The sequence below is a fragment of the Epargyreus clarus genome, unplaced genomic scaffold (assembly GCF_041222505.1).
Source record: "Epargyreus clarus isolate Ecla_fem2 unplaced genomic scaffold, WU_Ecla_fem_2.2 ptg000007l, whole genome shotgun sequence".
Classification (NCBI taxonomy): Eukaryota; Metazoa; Arthropoda; class Insecta; order Lepidoptera; family Hesperiidae; genus Epargyreus; species Epargyreus clarus.
The window spans coordinates 5,446,606-5,465,821 of NW_027332215.1; the positions used below are offsets into that span (position 1 = coordinate 5,446,606).

The 19,216-nt window shown below is 33.5% G+C and overlaps 1 protein-coding gene and 1 non-coding gene across 2 annotated transcripts in view; both read right to left on the bottom strand.

Annotated features, from left to right (window-relative positions):
• Positions 1-11,797: 11,797 nt before the first annotated feature.
• Positions 11,798-19,216, bottom strand: part of LOC140743256 (sodium/potassium/calcium exchanger 5) — a 34,358-nt gene continuing 26,939 nt past the window's right edge. Inside the window, exon 10 of the mRNA XM_073074389.1 lies at positions 11,798-12,215. Coding sequence (XP_072930490.1) covers positions 11,884-12,215 — 332 coding nt within the window. The 3' untranslated portion in view covers positions 11,798-11,883. The remainder of the gene's footprint in view (positions 12,216-19,216) is intronic.
• On the bottom strand, positions 17,237-17,309 carry TRNAR-UCG (transfer RNA arginine (anticodon UCG)). The gene has a single exon. It is a non-coding gene; the product is annotated as a tRNA-Arg (tRNA).

The window sequence follows — 19,216 nt, forward strand, 5'->3', positions numbered from 1 at the left end:
GGCGCATTACGCACATTAGAATCGCATTAACTTCGTTGTATAATATGAGCTTAAATTAACCATTAATATAATAACAAACTTAAAATTACTAACATACACTTTGAATTGCGCATACTGTTGTCATACAGCGTGTATTTTTCCTACACAAAAGTTGCGTGCGTTATTGGCCTAACTTGCGACGATTGTTATAACTCGCATAATATATTCATATGCCATGACTGAATGCCAGCGATAGAAAATAACAGAAAATGGCTTGCGGCTCGCAAATGGCTTGTGTTAACAAACACGCTTCGTACTGGTGATGTAGCGACGCTGACAATTACAAGCCGTTTGTTGAGAGGCGAGTGTGGAGAGAAGGAGTCTGGGACCAGCCGTGTCTTCGTGTCACACTTCAGCGGGGTCGACGTGGACGCAGCAGCCGGGCGTTGCAGCAAAGGAAATGACTCGCCCTCCAAACGGTTCGGTAAACAGACTAGCAACACCACAGTACAAAATATATGTTAAAGCATTTAGCTCATACTACTGTTATACCAGGCAAGGCCTATAGATGCTTTCTTATTTTTATTTTTCTATCCCCTTTGTATAAATGTTGTATCATATAAATGTATAACAAAAGGTGAACCTTCGTTATTGTATTAAAATTTCCCCTCTAAACCTAGAAAAATATTTTACTATGCGAAATTTCATTTTTAGAAATTTAACTCTTTATTATGTACATTATTTATTTGTAACACCCAAAGGCATTATTTTAAGGCATCTTACTTGTTAGTTACTAACCAATAATGCGTATTATATTTAACATTTAACTACCCACAGATTTAACTTGATTTTAGTAATAATGTTTCAGATTCTAGTGTTGCTTATCATCAATTGTAATACAAATGCCTTAAGATGGCCTTGTGTGTAATCAAATGAAGGGAAAATAAGACGAATGTTCACCTTCAGACTTTATTATTTCTCTTAATTATTTTCGTGGTATTACAGCGGCGACTGCCGGCGACAGCGTCAACATTGAAGAGCACGCTGTGTAAATGATTGAAGACCGACCTAGCGTTCCACCATAACACGATATGTTTTATACCAATTCAGTATTATACCGAAGAAGATTGTCATTATGTTACAACACATCGCGTTATGGTACATAAATAAACCAAAGAAGACCGACATATGTTACAACGTTTCGCCTTATGGCTCATAATTATACCAAAGAAATGGACTTAATAAAAGAAAATAATGTGTGAGCAAAACATGCGTAAAATATCTCAAAGTGTCTCGATCACTATAAACTATATTTGAGCGGTGGTGGTGGTGACCTTATGTGTATGGACATTTGAAAATACCAAAGAAGCCCGACGTTAAATTCCGTCATTGTCAATCAAGACGAATCTAATTGCATGCATGACTCAAAATGGAGTTAATGAAAATAAAAGAAATGGACTTAATAAAAGAAAGTAATGTGTGAGCAAAACATGCGTAAAATATCTCAAAGTGTATCGATGACTATTACTATATTTTAGTGGTGGTGTTGACCTTATGTATATGAACATTTAAAAATACTCATTACCACCGTACCCACCGAAAGCATTTCACTTTTAAGTGAAAGTGAATTGATAGTAGAATCAACTTAACGTGTGTTTAGAAATAATTACCCACCTTAAAAATAATTAACTTATTCCATTATTATAGTATGCATGATAGTCATTATTGTATGCACTTAGTACTTACTACTTATTAAATAAAGTCATTAAACTTAAATTAAGGGAAGATACTAAATACCTATTAATAAGAAATGACTTCTTTAAACTTTGTAATATTAAGGTTTAAATGTATTAAAAAATAATGTTGAGTAGAAAAGTTACTGTATGTGTATAGTTACGTACTTTAAATAAAAGCACTATTAGGTACTTCTATAATTACCATGGATATTGTATGTTATATTCTAGTCATAAGCACAGAAGAATCAGAATAATAAATCGTCTGTAAAATAAAAACAAGCAATCGTCTGTAAGTGTTACGAAATAAATGGAACTCTGCGCATTATTTATTTCATTACTCGACAAAAATATCTGAAACCCACACGCAGTGAAGTTATTTTCGATCAAATAATATTTCAAAATTAAACAGATTTCGCTTCATCATGTTTTAACAATTAACTTAGCTAAGAATTTTAGGTTAATGATAAACAAGATTAGTAGATATTAGGTAGAATCCGCCAAACTTCTAGTCCGCTCTGAATATAGAAACGAGTCGCGACGCAACAGCAAATTGTAGATATTAGCAGGATGAAGACAGCGCGGGATCACCCCGGCAGCCTCCACAGCCCGCTCTCGCCTTACTTCTTCTCGCCCGCTCGGTACTTAGCTGCGTGCGTTAGGGTATATGCTTGTAATTGTGTTCGACCGCATTGCCTCTCTGACTACACCTGCGCGCAACTACTTCGGAGCGGACTAGAAGTTTGGCGCGGACTATACATGTGTATATGTTAATGTAAGAAGATTTATGTATTTTAACTATAACTTCAAGCATAAAATTATTTCATAATTCGTACTGCAACCACATAAAACGGCAGCAACAAATGTCATGCGCAGCCAAACATTGCGTCGTCAACAGTTGTGGTCCGTTTGAATAAAACTACAATTTTTCATAGAAATCATCCGCTCATGCATTTATCGTTGTGATTTAGTGTGGTTGTGGTAGCTGTAAATAGGTGCTAAGGCTAGCAGCAGAGATACCCACAGATATGCTACAAATATCGCAAATACCACGTCGCAACATTTGGCATGGGTATTTTAAGGAAGAACTGATCGAAGTATTTAGCGTACATTTATTACGTAAAGCTGCATCCATAATGGTACATCTTTATTGCGACTTCTTAAATAACTGTGAATGCAAATGTTTGCAAATCGTATCCAAATGTTTGGATGAACTATTAAACTCTCCTTAATGTGTCTGGCGCTGGCCTTAGAGAAAAAATAAACTTAAATAGATACATGTTCATTCTCAATTAATTAATTAATTGTTATCGTAATAAGCTATAAGTAACTGTAAACCTATGAATATAAGATAGATTTTATATGTCTGTTGTATATAAGCTTTTTGGTTAATTTCATAATTTGTTAAAAGTGAATTTTCGAATTTTCCAATCAATTTCAATAGATTCTGTTCATTTGTTCAGTCGAGCTGTACCATTATCTTAATTAACTGAACTGTCATATTTCTTGATAAGAAAGTCAATCAAAAAAAATTATATTTTGTTGCAATCGAAAATAGTAACTTCATCTTCGAAAAATTATCGATACATAATTAATGCTAATGTATAAAACGAAACGAGAAGAAAATAGACAGTGAATAGTGAATGCAATCCCGACTCGAGATCGTAAAGTCGAGATCTCGGGATCCCGCGGGATTGATATTTCTAATCCCGCGGGTTCCCGAGATTTTCGGGATCTCGTCTAGTAAAAAAAATTACATCACTGTAAACGATGAAAAGTGCTTGTTGGTTATAGTGAGATTAAATAAAACAAAATACATATTAACAAAACAAAGTTGGAAACAAACGCCTTTATCCTTTAATTTAACTAAAGTAACGAAACAATTAACAGTTTTACTAAAATAATCAACACAAGGTATAGAATAGTTAAAGATTAAAAAGTAGTTATGGGTGATTTTGAAAATAACTTCTTAAATAAATATAGTTCAAAAAACTAAAAAACACGCTTTTATGATAAAATCAACTAAAAAGTAGTAAATAATTTTCAATCTAGGAATCAATTATACTATTTACTGTTCCTTAATTGATTCCTAGATTGAAAATTATATTCTAGTGCTTTTTAGATTTTTGAACTATATTTATTTTATTAATTTTCGGTATTTGTTGTTATAGCGACCATAATTATGCATCGTCTGTAAGAAAATCAAGTGTCTATCTATTACGATTTAAGAGATAAAGCCCCGTGACTCACGAACAGACAGCGGAGGGTTTCGCGAGGGGCGCGAGATCGGGATCCCGCGAGATCGGGAATGCATTCCCTAGCAGTGAACCGTTTTGTCTTTGCATACAGTAAGACTACCATGAGTTTACAAAAGTATTACTCGCTAGCGACTGCGTAAAATAAATGTATGAAAAATTGTACAGCGCCTCTGGTGGTTACTCGTAGAACTAAAATCCGTAGTGACGTAACTCGATACGTAAAAAACCTATCGAAATCAAATCGCTAGCGAATGTCATTATGATCTATCGCCATACAAATTCGGTCCCATGAGTCATTAATTTGACAGACGTTGTCAAGAAATACCGTAACGATAGTAGTTATGTTATTCACTAGCAAAATGACAATAGTTTTCTATTTACCATTTCTATAGTGGCGTTTCTATGCCAACTCATGGTAATGCTACAGATTGTTTCCATGTATTCGTTACAGAAACAGCAAGTTCTTACGATCAATTAATTACTAATTGCAAGTCGGTCTATTGCAATTTGAACAAGACTAATCTAGTAAATAAAATTACAATTATTAAATGCATGAAACTTAAAGTAATAAATGAAGCTATAAACTAAAAAAGAACTACATTTACAACATTTACAAGGAAATTATCAATAAAACCATCTAAAATTGCCGTGTAGGCATGGTGCCCAAAAACGCTGGCGGAGTTTACTTATTTTTTTTGTTTATAGTTTAATTTATTATATTTTACCATAGATTAGTAAAGATACTTCGCCGCCTTGAAATTGAATGAAGCCACAAATGGCTTATTATAGTAAGTTTTTTTTTTGAATTCTTGACAAATAAAAACATATTTACAGAAAATTTACGAATAAATAACTAATACTGCGTAATTTTCAATTACAACGTACAATTTACATAATAAATAAATAATTATTTCAAATATTTTAGGGACATTTTAGCACGGAGACGTGGCAAAACTTTTTTACGCAACTATTTCAATTCTCAAAACTGAGTACATTTTCTTGTTAGGAGTGAGTAATCTTTACTTATCTATGTATTTTACCTTAAACATGTTTTTAGTAATTATAATTACATAAAAAGTAAATAATATATAGGCAAAAACAAATCGAGTATCGAAATCATTATGAAATGTTACTGAACTGTAAAAAATCTTAATGTCATAGTCAATATAGAGAAATAATTAATTAATTACATTTTATGAGTATGTAGATCAGAAGATCAATTTCAATTTCTAATTGTTTCAATTTTCAACGTAGTAGAAGTATTTTAATTGTCTTAAATGTGTTGTATTTATGATGGTATGCACATTAAAACTGTCAATGGAGTATATTTTTTTATTATATAACCCTAAGAAAACATTCCTTATCTCACCCAAATAACTAAAAAATACACTTTTCTACACTCACAGCTCAAGACTAAGATTCACTGTGTTGTGGGTGCCATGGACACGCAAAGACATATACACCCAGACTCATTCCAAAAATCTAAATGCGTCATTCAGATACCTGTCTGGCCGGGGATCGAACCCGGACCAAATAAGCGTAACAAGGGTATGGTGACCGAGTTCGGCGTTTCGTCATAGTTAATAGTCTTATTTCAAAACTTTTTACTTCCTGTATGCAACTTTGTGAACTTACATCACGTTAGATAGTTTCCTAGTAATGTCTTATCAGACGTTGCTGTTCACCCTGGCCAAATGACGATTGGTAGACTTTATATGCCTTTAAGATTCTATAAGAGAACATTCAGACATAACTTTACTCACACACACACCTACTTCACTATTTAAACGTGATATAAATAATTTCGAACACACTACGATAAATGATTTCTAATACACACCTAGGTTAAAAAGGTAGAGATGGCTGAGATTTATACCTAACATTAGATGAACACAGTTTTAACTGATTGCGAAAAAGAGGATGTTCAGACACACCCATATCCATACAATACAGTGCCAGTGCAACAATACAGTGCCTGCATTATTGAAGCGCTTGATAACATACGCAGGTTATTATAATAAAATTTTCTGTAGGCGCTTATAGACCAATGGTTTAATGAAATGTTGTATTTAGTAGTAGTGTTTTATATAACATTATTATAATAAACGATGATACAGTCTAATGTTAATCAGGAATCTGTAAAACGCTTAACGGGAAGCATTGAAATAGATCATGTTTGCCGACATATAAAATATATTAGTGTCTTATATAACGATCGCTCTCTAATCACATATTTCGAACCACAATGTCAAAGCTTTGCTTACACACCATTTTTTCAAAATGGATTCATATATAACCCTTTTTGAACCTCAAGAAATTACCACTGCTTCGGAAGGTGTTTCGCTACGGAGAAGAAACAGCAAAGGAAACTCCAGTAGGGGTAAAATCGCAAAAATACTGGGTATATCAATTTCTTACCGTTATGAACAGAAATCACTTTGAGAGACATGACACATGAATAGATCACCACAATTTATGCTAAAAATCTTTTAAATAAGAAGAATTTAGGCGTTAGGCAACCGCGCTGGCCAAATGCGTATTGGTAGACTTCACACACCTTTGAGAACTTTTCTTTACAACTCTCAAACATGAAAGTCCCCTCAGATTATTTTTCGGCTTTAAATAACAGAGATACGAAATATTTGTAATACACACATAATTTAGAATAATCAAGTGTGGGTTTCGTGCCTCAGGCCTCCCAATCCGAGGTTCAAACACTACTTTATTAATCTCATATCTCTATGATTTCATGATGCATTAAATTAGCATCAAATCGACTACAAGATTACTATTTACTAAGGACTTTACTCTATGGCTAAGCTAAATAAATTTTATTCACAAATTACTTATTTCACGTATTGTTTGAAAGTTAAATATCATTTTTAACGAGCTTTTATTAGCTTGTATGTAGGTATGTATGTACGTAACAGTAACGGAATCTTTGAACCCGATTTCTATCCACACGAACGTTTAGTTTAATTAAAAATTTTGAAGAATTATCAAAAACCGATGACAATACACGATTTTAATAATTATGTAGCATTGCCCTTATCAACATCCTTAGGATTAACGATTTTCGAGGCGAGAGAAAGCGCCTTAGGGACAGTTCAGGCAATGTTACTAGATTGATTTTTAGCTTTGAATAATAACAATGTTACTTCCCTATAGCTCGAATGTACTGAAACATATCTATAATGTCATCTTGTAGAATGATTTTTAGGATTCCGTACTCAAAGGGTAAAACGACTGTTCGTTCGCTCTCCGCTGTCTGTTCGTGAGTCACAGGGCTTTATCGCTTAAACCGTAATAGATAGACACTTGATTTTTTTACAGACGATGCATAATGATGGTCGCTATAACATACTAAAAATTAATAAAATAAATATAGTTCAAAAACACGCTTTTTTCACAATTATACTATTTACTGTTCCTTAATTGATTCCTAGATTGAAAATTATTTTCTACTTTTTAGTTGAGTTTATCATAAAAGCGTGTTTTTTAGTTTTTTGAACTTTATTATACATATTATATAGAAGTGACAGGCGAAAATTCATTACATCTGATGGTTCGTAGCTGCCATCCATTGACATCTGTAATCAATCCGAGATAGGATTAGATATTCCTACCTAAGGTCGGCTACAGATGCGCCGCTACCCCTGTGGACTAAGCTGGAGCACCTCGGAAAAGTATGTCTCCCTTACCACACCTTTCAAACTAAAACACAGCAGCGTTTAACTTTACGAGTACTATTATTAGGTAGAAACAGGTGTAGCAGTGGTGCCAACAGAGGCTTACCTCAAAGGGTTCTACTACCTTCACCTAGATTCGGCGGTGGTAAACGCAACGTTTTGTAATTTAGTTCGATTTTAAGGATTTTGATCTCAATCCATGTCTTTTTCCATACATTATCACGAAGATACTTTTCTGAGAATTGTGAATCAGGTCTTATGTAACTATAATTTATAAATAAAATAACAGGTCCAATTTGAACAATTTATTAAATACTAGCTAAAATCTATTTATCAAAAATACTTCATATAAAATATAGCCTATGTTACTCGTGGTTAATGTAGCTTTCGAATAGTGAAAGAATTTTTAAAATCGGTCCAGTAGTTATTGAGCCTATCCATTACAATCAAACAAACAAACAAAGTTTTCCTTTTTATAATATTAGTATATATTCACTAGGCATTCTCACCAACCTGTAGATTGGAGAACAATGGCGAATGCACGATTGTTTTACAATAGCGATTCAAAATAAATTAATAATAATCGAAATAGTTCTTAGTTAAGTAAAGGCATATTTGACACTTTCATATTTATGTAACAGTCACACATTTTTATAAATTACATAATTATCTCCTCGAAAATACTAAGTTAAATTTTATTTGTAAAAACTGATTTAAAAAATATTTCATAGATGTCAGTGTATTTTTGTTCGGATCCTAATACGTATCGTTAAAAATACCCGAAGTTGACTTATCGACTCCTTTTTTTCATTCGATTTGTATAAAATGTCATTGCGATTTACAAATCTTTTGATTGAAGACCTAAATCTCAGTTTGATTCAATGAAGTTTACTTAAGGTTAAAAATCAAAAAAACTCATTATAACTCTAGTCTATTTACGTTTCCTCCAGAATTTTGGTATTTTTAAATTAATAATACAGCCTTGCTACACAGCGATGAAACGCTACCAGTGTTCCGGGCACTACGCCATAAGCAGGAGTTTTGGGTGACATAGTTATTTTATAAATATAATTTTATAATTAAGATTTAATTTTATAAGTTCAGTTTCACCTGGGAATGCACGCAATTCCAGGGACACACGCAATGTGTATGCTATACGTAGACATTCACTTAGTTAGTAACTATTCCGTAATAAAATTCGGCTCAGTAAACTAAGTCTTACATAAATGACTCTTATGTTCACGCATAGATTAGTAAAGATTATTCACTCCTAACAAAAAAATGTACCCAGTTTTGAGAATTGAAGTAGTTGCGTAAAAAAGTTTTGCCACATCTAAGTGCTAAAATGTCCCTAAAATATTTGAAATAATTATTTATTTATTATTTAAATTACGCAGTATTAATTATTTATTCGTAAATTTTCTCTTAAAATGATTTTATTTGTCAAGAATTCAAAAAATTAACTTACTAATAAGCCATGTGTGGCTTCATTCAAATTCAAGGCGGCGAAGTATCTTTACTAATCTATATGTTCACGTAACAAAACACGTGTCTTGTGATTTTCTTCTGTCTTCAAGAAAATTGGGTCTACAACGAAATTGGATCACTCAATGGCTTTCGAGAATAGGTCTTTGCTAATTATTTTCGTGTAGACATATTCTGTTAAAGTATCAATGGTAAATAGAGGTAATTTATAGTACGAAGGGTAATCTCAAAACATGTTTACGTCCAGACAAATATAAACCATCGTTATTGGTATTCATACAATATAAAATAGATAAGAAAGAGTAGATACATATTGAGAAGCATACTTCAATGTGATGCTATGGCAACCCGTTTTCTGGTTAAATATTACATACATATGTGGAAACATATGTAAATCATTTGTGTACTTTATTAGCGACATTGATGGCCATGGCGTCCCATAAAGTGTGGTTCTTAATGTGCTGTAACTCTTTGGAGAATAAGAGATTGGACATTTGTATGACGTCATTACTCAGTGCGGCTACTAATGAAACTTATTTCTATAGATTTCTTAGAGCCTTAACAGCATGAATAAAATCTTAGGAAATCTTATTTCTGCCATTTGTATAAGAATTTAAAAGAAACATTTTTTAATTATTTTAGAGATAGACTCATGGTTCAGAAAAGACATTTGTAATATAAAAATAATATAATAATCGCATAACATATAAATAGGTAATAAAATGCTCAACAAATGAGTGCTACTCCAAAGTGTTTGACGTTACCTATTTCTATAATCGATAGGTGAAGGTGAAGAAGAAGATCATCACCCGATGAATTTTTCAACTATCGTGAATAGCCAGATCAGAAAACATAAACCTATTTAAAAATGCAACCTATATATTCCTAATGTAGGTATTCATCTCAATAGAAATACATATTTTTCAACACTGACCGCCATTAATTGATGACTGGGTCAAATCTACCCTTATATCCTTTAATGTGTGATATTCCTAAATGTTCTCGTTAAAATATTATAATAAATAATATACTTGGCGGTTGAAAGCATCCTATAAGTTGTAAGAATTAAAGCGTTTGTCCACCTGTCAGGGTGGGTTTTACACTGTTCGCGTCGGGACCGCGGACTATGCTACTAGTGTACCAGAGGAACACCGATTGTTTTAGCCAGTAGGAATCCGGTTTATCCTCCCTGTTGCCTCCGGGACTTAGAAGATCCCATGCAGCATTTCCCCACTTAAAAAAAGTTGATTATAGCAATAACTACGACGATAACGATGGAATGTATAAATTCTGTGTTGCATCAATTTATTTATCGTTCTCGTCATTCGGTCATCATCATCATTCACGTCATCGAGTCATAAAGTTGCATTTATCCAAACCGATCTGTATCCGTTGATGGATGTAGGTACAGAAAAGATCCATTGATCCTGATAAGCAGGAATTTTATGAAACTGTTACTATTTTTAGTATTATAATGGATAAATAAAATAAAAAGTCAAACAAATACTGATATGCAAAATATTTTATGTAGGTACATATTTTAATTTCAGCTATAGGTAATAATGTTGTCCTACACATTTTAATTTTCAAAGCCAATTCCAGTGCCACCATATCTACATAATCTCGTAATCAGATCTAATACACACAATCACTACATAAATTTCGCATATTATTATTATTGTATTATTTAATAATATCAAAAATCTAATTTCGATTAAAAGTAAAACACTGTTACTCACTAATACGTAGTACCTACATAACTTAGAAAACACTTAATAAAATAGATAATATTTTAATAAATAATGAAACAATAACAATTATTTATAGCTACACTTATAAAACTTTCGTCACAAAAGCTTTGTAGACTGATGAAAAATCGACGGTCCCTACGTATAAAGCGACATGTCGAAAACGCAGGTTTACAGGAGAGCGTAATTAAGGTTCAAACCACTCTAGAAATAATTCTCTATACAATTCTAAGAATATTTTTTTTATAATGTTGTTATAGCTTTCGAAAGTTTGTACTAGTATTGTTTTTAAATATTGTTTTTTTTATATTTACCAGAAAAACTGACAGATGACTTTTTCTACGTGAAAAGGCAAATAAAAGCATGCCAGACAAGTCTGAGATACAACTTTATACGTAGGAAACATGAAAACGGTATTGATATCTTACTCAAATTTTACATTGATGTCTTACTTTTGTAGTTTAGAAAAACAATATTTTTTTTTATGTTCTTACTTATTATTTAAAGCGGAAAATATGCTTTTTAGACGTGATTTTAAGTTAGACATGATCGCGTTCATGCCGAGTGGCGCGCTTTTTAAGACATCGTGCAAAACGATAAGTAGGAGATATCCGCATGTACGACACCTATTTCCTGTAATTGTTATACTTGTTCTCTTATACGAATGGTAAATCTAGTAAAATACATCATATTTAAAGAAAAATCTTATACAGGCATAAGCGTATGGACAATCTAAAGCCGAATATGCAATAAAAAATGCAATTTTTGACATGTCGCTTTATAAGTAGGGACCGTCGAAATATCGTCATCACATAAGGGCCGTAGTTACGTTACGAATAATCACTAAATGATTGCTTTGAACAAACTCGATTACGATAACGTAATACATAAGTTATCATCACAGAGTTGCCTCAATTTCTTGAGTTTTTGGCTTCATCATGTCATTACAAACGTTTAAGTAGACACTTCACAAGATTTCTAAACTTTCGTTTTAAAATCCCTCAATAGCTCTATCCAGGATGATGCCCATTTCGACCAGGATAGCAAAGGTGATGAATATGAGGTATGCCACAGCAAGAACGAATCCCATGCTTCTTCTTAGAGTAAATCTACTTAAGAATAGCACAATCCACAGACATGTGACTGCGACGAGGAGAGAGCCAACGACGAAGTCGATGCCGGCCGAGTTGATGTGGACGGCAGAACTGTCCGCTCCCTCCACTAAGAGAGTCAGGGTTTTTATGAGCCACGGCAGACCCAACGCGAAGAGAATCGCTAGAGAGTTGGCTCCAAGGGCATTTGAAACGCCGATACCTCCTTTACCTGCAAAAAAAGAAATAGATAGAGTTAAGTACTATCCCAAATCACATTTATAAGGTTCCGTACCGAAAGCGTTAAAACAGAACCCTATTGCTAAGCTGTCCACTGTCTTAATAATGGCCTATACGTAGTTTGATTCGCACTTGGACAATTATTATTCTCTATAATTCGAAAATCTTGCAAACTTTCTACCCCTTTTTTGAAAAAACTACAGGGCTTATAAATTTGAAACTTAACATAGTTACTTAAGGTTATATCTAGATTGGAACAACACGATTGAAATAAGGTTTTATACACAAAAAAAAGCACTTTATCAAATTTAAAGTTAATGTAACATTGATGGCCGCTTCCCTGAGGACTAGGCTGAAACATGTCGGATAAGTATGTCTCCCTTACCACACCCTTCAAACCAGAACACAGCAGCGCTTAACGCTGCTGTTATGAGGCAAAAATAGGCGTGGCGGTGGTGCCGGAGTCGAACCACATAGGGTTCTACCAACTTAATGTAAACTATCCGTCCGATTTATTTAGTGTCAGAGAAAAAGTTAATCTATTTACAATATGCGTAGCGAAAATGTATCTTAATTAATACTAATTTATGCATGATTATTTTGGCTATGTGGCTTCCATATAAAATTTACGTATCATCGATATCTACGTATCGTACATCAAGACATCTCTGACAGCAAAGTATAATATAGCCAAAACACATATCTTTATGAATTGGATTCTCCAGGTTATTTTGATGTAATTATAGGCTGTAATATTGTAAAGTTTCATTCAAATCCGATGAATATAAGGCACAAACATCGCCTTTCGCCTTTATAATATTAACTTTAACTCACAAACTTTCGCCTTTATAATATTCATTGGATATTATAATGCTTTTGACGCGGTGTAGTTTCAAAAACTCCACATGATCGATTAAACTAAGTTTTTGTTTAGAATCTATCCGCAAATTTCATTTCCATCGTCAAAAAATACTTCGTGATAAACAGGCCAGCGACAAATTTACAATTTAGCGACTAACACATTGTGTTTTCCGGGAATACGTTCCCGTAAGAAGCATAAAAGACAATACAACTCTAATTGAGCAGGCCACACAAAACAAATACAGGTCTGTGCCACACGCATAATTCATTAATTTACTTCATAAATTTAATAGTTAATTTTACAATTAATAAAAAAGTTATTTAATAGAATTAATTAGCAGCTCAATCGCGGCTTTACGGAATGTACCCTCGGAGCTTTAGTAAATTAAAGAAGTCGTTATGGCGAATTGAAAATTCACTGATAAGTAAATGGCCAAAATCGACATGAAGAGAATAATAAAGGACATTCATCAGGTCATCTTGGTGATTGGTATCAGACGCCGGATTATCTTAAAATGTACTACGTTTCAGTCATCCACAATAGCTTATGACTATACATACTTAAAAAAAAATACAAATCGGATGCAATAATTCTAATAATAACGATAAGTATAACGGAGTTTAAATTTAAGAGTAAAAAGATACCAAGGATAAAACGCAAAAAAAAAATGCAATCCCAAAAAAATATATCTAATGTAAGTTATTCACCACAAGCATTTAAAGTGGCTCTGGTTCTGGATCAAAGGTAGCTTTGCTCCTCATATGTCTTCTGACGAAAGGTAGATTATAAGTGACCACATCATCTTTGCTGATATAGTATCTTAAACTGAATATACCATGCACGATACGCGAGCCGTATTAGCCGAGCGATATAAAGCTGCGCTTTTTGGTAGTAATAATTAATTTTACGTTAGTGTGTACCTAAATTGGTCACGCCTTTCTCAGAAATATGCACCAATACTTTTAAATATGCAGTTCTCGTCAGATCACAATCACAATGTTACCCAAATTTCGAAATATTAGATTGTGTCCCCGTGGCCTAATAGGAAAGGCCCGGTTGTTGGTGCCGGAGATTGTGGGTTCGAATCCCACCGGGGAACACAATCATAACAGAATAGGTTTCACCAGACAGTGCGTTTTTGTGATTTTTTTCAATGTTGCTCACAAATTTCATTTAATTTTATAATTATTTGCATATATACATTGAATGAATTTTCCTGAAAAATGTTAAATTTATTTAATAAGTAGAACTGATTGTCATATTTCATTTTTTTAATCGGAATATTAATTGTAAATGTGTTTTTTTCTTATTTTCACCCAACTGCAAGGAATACTTATGTTCTTACATTATTTTTTTTTTTACTAAAGTAACAATTTTTATTTCACAATTATTGAATTCAACGCACCCTAGTGAAATCCTTGCGAACTAATTACCAATGAAATCAACCCTGCGCAAAAACGCTACGTTTACACAGCGCCAACCATAATATAAAGCGACAGCGCCCTCTAGGGAAACATCCAGAATCAACCCCACATAAGAGTACTTGAGCAGTGATAGCCTAGTGGTTAAGAAACTCGGACTCTTGATCGAGGGGTCCGAGGTTCAAATCCCAGGTAAGCACCACGGGATTTTCAAATTTATGTGCGAATTAATTATCACTTGCTAAAACGGCGAAGAAATACATCGTGAGGAAACGAGCATACCTGCGAAATCTTAAAAAAAAAATTAAAGGTATGTGAAGTCTACCAACACGGACTTGGCCAACGCGGTGGACTACGGCCTAATCATTCTCATTCTGAGAGAAGGCCCGTGCCGTGGAGCGGTAATGGGTTGATGATGATGATGATGAAGAGTTCTTAAAAACTGCTGTCGGGCATGAAGACATGTGTCTAGCAAATGGTACATACATAATATATATTCACCAGCAAATCCCCCGGCTTCGCCCACGTTTAAAATGTAACATGAACCTTCAGGAAATAATTATTTTCATTAATAATAATTAATTTTACTTTAGTGTGTAGATACCATAAATATATTATCCTACTGAAATATATCTATGGTAGATACCTAAAATTGAATGTACCATGCACGATACGCGAGCCCTTATAAAGCTGCGCTTTTTGTTAGTTACTCATAAGTCGAATTAACAAACAAGGATCACCCTTACAAATCTGTAATCAACCCCAAAGTAGGAATCTAGGAAAACTAAGTTAAACGCTTCGTATAAATATAACTATTTTACCACCCGTCCTTAACCCCCAAACTTAACATTTATAACATTACATATTATTTTACATTGATAACAGCAAAGGCCCTACTAATATTATAAATGCGAAAGGAACTGTCTGTCTGTCTATACTTCCCATCTAAACCACTGAACCAATTTGGATGAAATTTTGTACAAAGATAGTTTAAGACCCAAAAAAGGACGTAGACTACTTTTTTTCAAATAGTTTTCTGTATATTAGTGTAATTTAAATTTTTAGTAACGAAGTCGTCAATAAGATCGACTTTCAGCGCTTATGTGGCTTACGCAAGCAATATGGGACTTTATACCCACTGGTCTATCATAAGCTGCGTCTGTGTTTGCAATATGGGGGTGAGTAGGGATTATTCGGGTCTCGAGGATACCCTCTTTGCCCGGGTAAATTCTCAAGGGGGTGGATATCCCCCTGATTTTTAATAGATTTTCATATTAATATAATAATTTTATAATATAATGAGAAAACATTAAAATTATACCAACCCCGCTTAGCCCCGTTTAGCGGGGGGTGAGGGACTCGGTTAAGTTACCAAGCTGGCAGTCCCCTCCTGATAGTCGGAGGGAGGAATCAAACCTGGGAGCTCGCGCGGGAGCGGTCGCCCCTCAGGTCGTGAAGGGGCGCGAACCCTTTCAATGTGGCTTACACTGCTTAAACCGTAAGATATACATACATCGAAATAGTGTACTAGAGATATGTAGCTGTTTAAATAACTTACAAATAAGTCCGCGCTGGCATATGTCTATTTAGTAAGGGTGACTACAATAAGCATTATTATCTTTAAAAAATGAATAAAATATATTGGGCTATTTGCGAACCTATTCTCTCTAATTCGTTATTAAACCTTATCCAAAGTTTGAGGCCTTTGAAATAACGTAGGATACGTTATTTCAAAGGCCTCAAACTTTGGATGAGTTTAAACGACATTTAACGTTTTTTATTCGACTAAAACATTTTTCTATTTAAATTTATGTGACATTGAATTAAACGTCACAAATAAATAGACAATAGAAAAAAGTTCATAGAGAAAAAGAATAAATTAAAATAAACTTTTTCTTTACATATTATAATGCATGAAGTACATATACAAGAATATTCAGTACTCAACATCAAGTTGCCTGCCCGCTTGGAGGTGGCAGAACCCTTTGTGTCTAGACTCCGAAGGCACCACTGTCCTATTTATGCCTTAGGCCTGCAGTGTTAAACACTACTATGTTCCATTTTGAAGGCTGTTGTAAAGGGACCACTTGCTTATTCGAGGCATCCCAACTTAGTCTCCAGGGGCATCAACGCAATCGTAACCGACCTAAAGTAGGACTCTACGCTGTTTGTCCACTGCACCGTCACCGAGCCGATACCGATAATTAATCACGGCGTCGAAGTAGCGTACACATACATTTACTATGGGATGACGGTGCTCAGGTGACGGACGTTCGGTGGACAAGCTGCTATAGCAAACGTATGTACGCTACTTCGGCGCCGTCATTAATTATCGGTATCGACTCGGTATCGTGGTTGGTGGACAAACAGCGTAATCTTATGTGGGCTTGAACGACGTACTCGCTTGCTAAGAAGTGCTATGTAAGCTAGAAAATGTTTCTTATTTTTTGCCACTCTAATAAAAGTTTTAATGTAATAAAAGTTTTAAGTGTTTCATTAAAATTAATAAATAAAATTTAATAATTTTAAAAGTTTTGGGATATCAAGTAAGTAAAAAACATATTGTATATTATTATGGCTTCCTATGGATAACAACAGATTGCTGAAAAAGAAATGATAAAAAAATGTTTTGTTATTATAGCGTTAAAAGAAAGAAATAGTAGGTACATTAAATAAATTACGAAATTATTACAAAAAAAAATGTCAAAAAGATGATCCTATTCAAATTAACGATCGTGACAGGACTCGAACCTGCAATCTTCGGATCCGAAGTCCGACGCCTTATCCATTAGGCCACACGACCATTGAAATGTACGTTGAAAATTGTATTCAGTTACGGCGACTTGTGAGTAATAAAATCAATGGAATTATATCAAATAGAACACTTTGCTTTATAATAAATATTTTATAGACTATTTTTTTAATAATGCACCCTGTATTATTACGATAGTATCGCTTAAAGGATTTAACTCGATCAAGTCATGATATATGACAAACTTAAGTAAAACACTCAATTTAATACGCTATATATCGTTTTCATACATTTTTAAACTAACCATTCCTTTTAAATAATCATAGTTTTACCAGAATATTTAAGCCAACTCACTTGCGACTTATTTTTAAAATATTATATTTGATGTAAAACCTCCATGTTTGGATCCATAAGACGGATGGGTAAATTCCCACTAATTCGAATCTTCCAATTACTAGTTATAAAGTAAATTAAAAAATATTTTATACACATGCGGAACAGAAGCCTTCAAAATCTAGATCAAGATTACAAATCGTGTTTGAAAAATCTTCTCTTTTAGGTAGGTTTTTATAAAGATTATTTTTAAACAGTTTACCTGAAAATTGATATCCATTTGCAATACCTATGTACAAGTTTAATGAGCCATAATAATAATTATAATATAGGTTATTGATTTCCTAATAAAATCCATAACCTTTCTTTTTTGTTAACGAGGCAAAAACCTTCAAAAGGTCCCCGGTGCCCTTGGAGCGACACAGAGTTATGTGGGATTCTTAACCGCACTAAAACCCCCCCGGTGGCCATCCTCGGCGTAGCCAATAGGACTCCGGGATCTCCAACGGAACGCTGGTGTTTACGACGTTATGCCACCACACACACCGCCGTCCTTCCCGGAGTTGCTTACCGGACGGCTCGACCTCCCAATCTAAACGCCCGCAACCCCGTAAGCCCCCGTTTAGTCGCATCTTACGATAGGCAGCGTATACCGTAGCCCTATTCTAGTCCCGGGATTACAGGGACAACCAAAGTCCATAACCTAATGTCAACGTGGAGAATTTTAAGTGGCTTGTGTAAATGTATCTTCCTTATCTCACCCTTCAAACCAAAAGAAGACTTCAGTGGTCGACACAACTTTTTAAAGTAGACATAAATACTAAAATAACGTATATAACTTATAAGCATAAATAATAAGTGCTATAGTTTATTATTAATTATATTTAAACTTTACAATTCTAGTCAAAAATGTTTCCTAAAAATCGTATAATATTATTTATCAAAATATTATTCTTCGTTTTTATATTATCGGTCAATTAGTTAAGCCCCGAGGTAACTAAAATGCGCACCAATTTTATTATCTATATTTTATCTATGTATAATTATAATATATTATGTAAGACATTGTACATAAGTTTCACGCATTTGCATTAAAATTTTATGTCCCTGATTGAATTCCGATGAATTTCCATATTTTAAAATTAGTAAGTACTTAAGTATTTATATGTATTTTCTCAACTTTGATATGCTTTTAAAAGGAACTGTTCTATATAAAGTTATTAATTGTATTATTAATTGGAAAACATTTAGCCAAAGAAGTCAGTTAAAAGATAATGAAATATTTTGAAATAACGACTTCTATTAACTTCTATTATTTTACTATATGGTACTCTTGTAGTCCATTAGAAAAGTCACGATATACTTTTCTTATTTTATTCTCTTTCTAAATATATTCTAATATATTTTTGTGTAGTCTTAATTTAACAACAATCATTTTCGATTATCAATCCGAAAATTGATTGTCAACAGAACAGAAAAGTAAACATTATTGTTGTATTGTTAACAGAACAGACAAGTAAACCTTTTATTTATTTTATTTTATTTATTTATTTAGACATACCAACAGCAAAACATATAAACACATTTACATTAAACATACAACCAGACAGGTAATACTTATATGT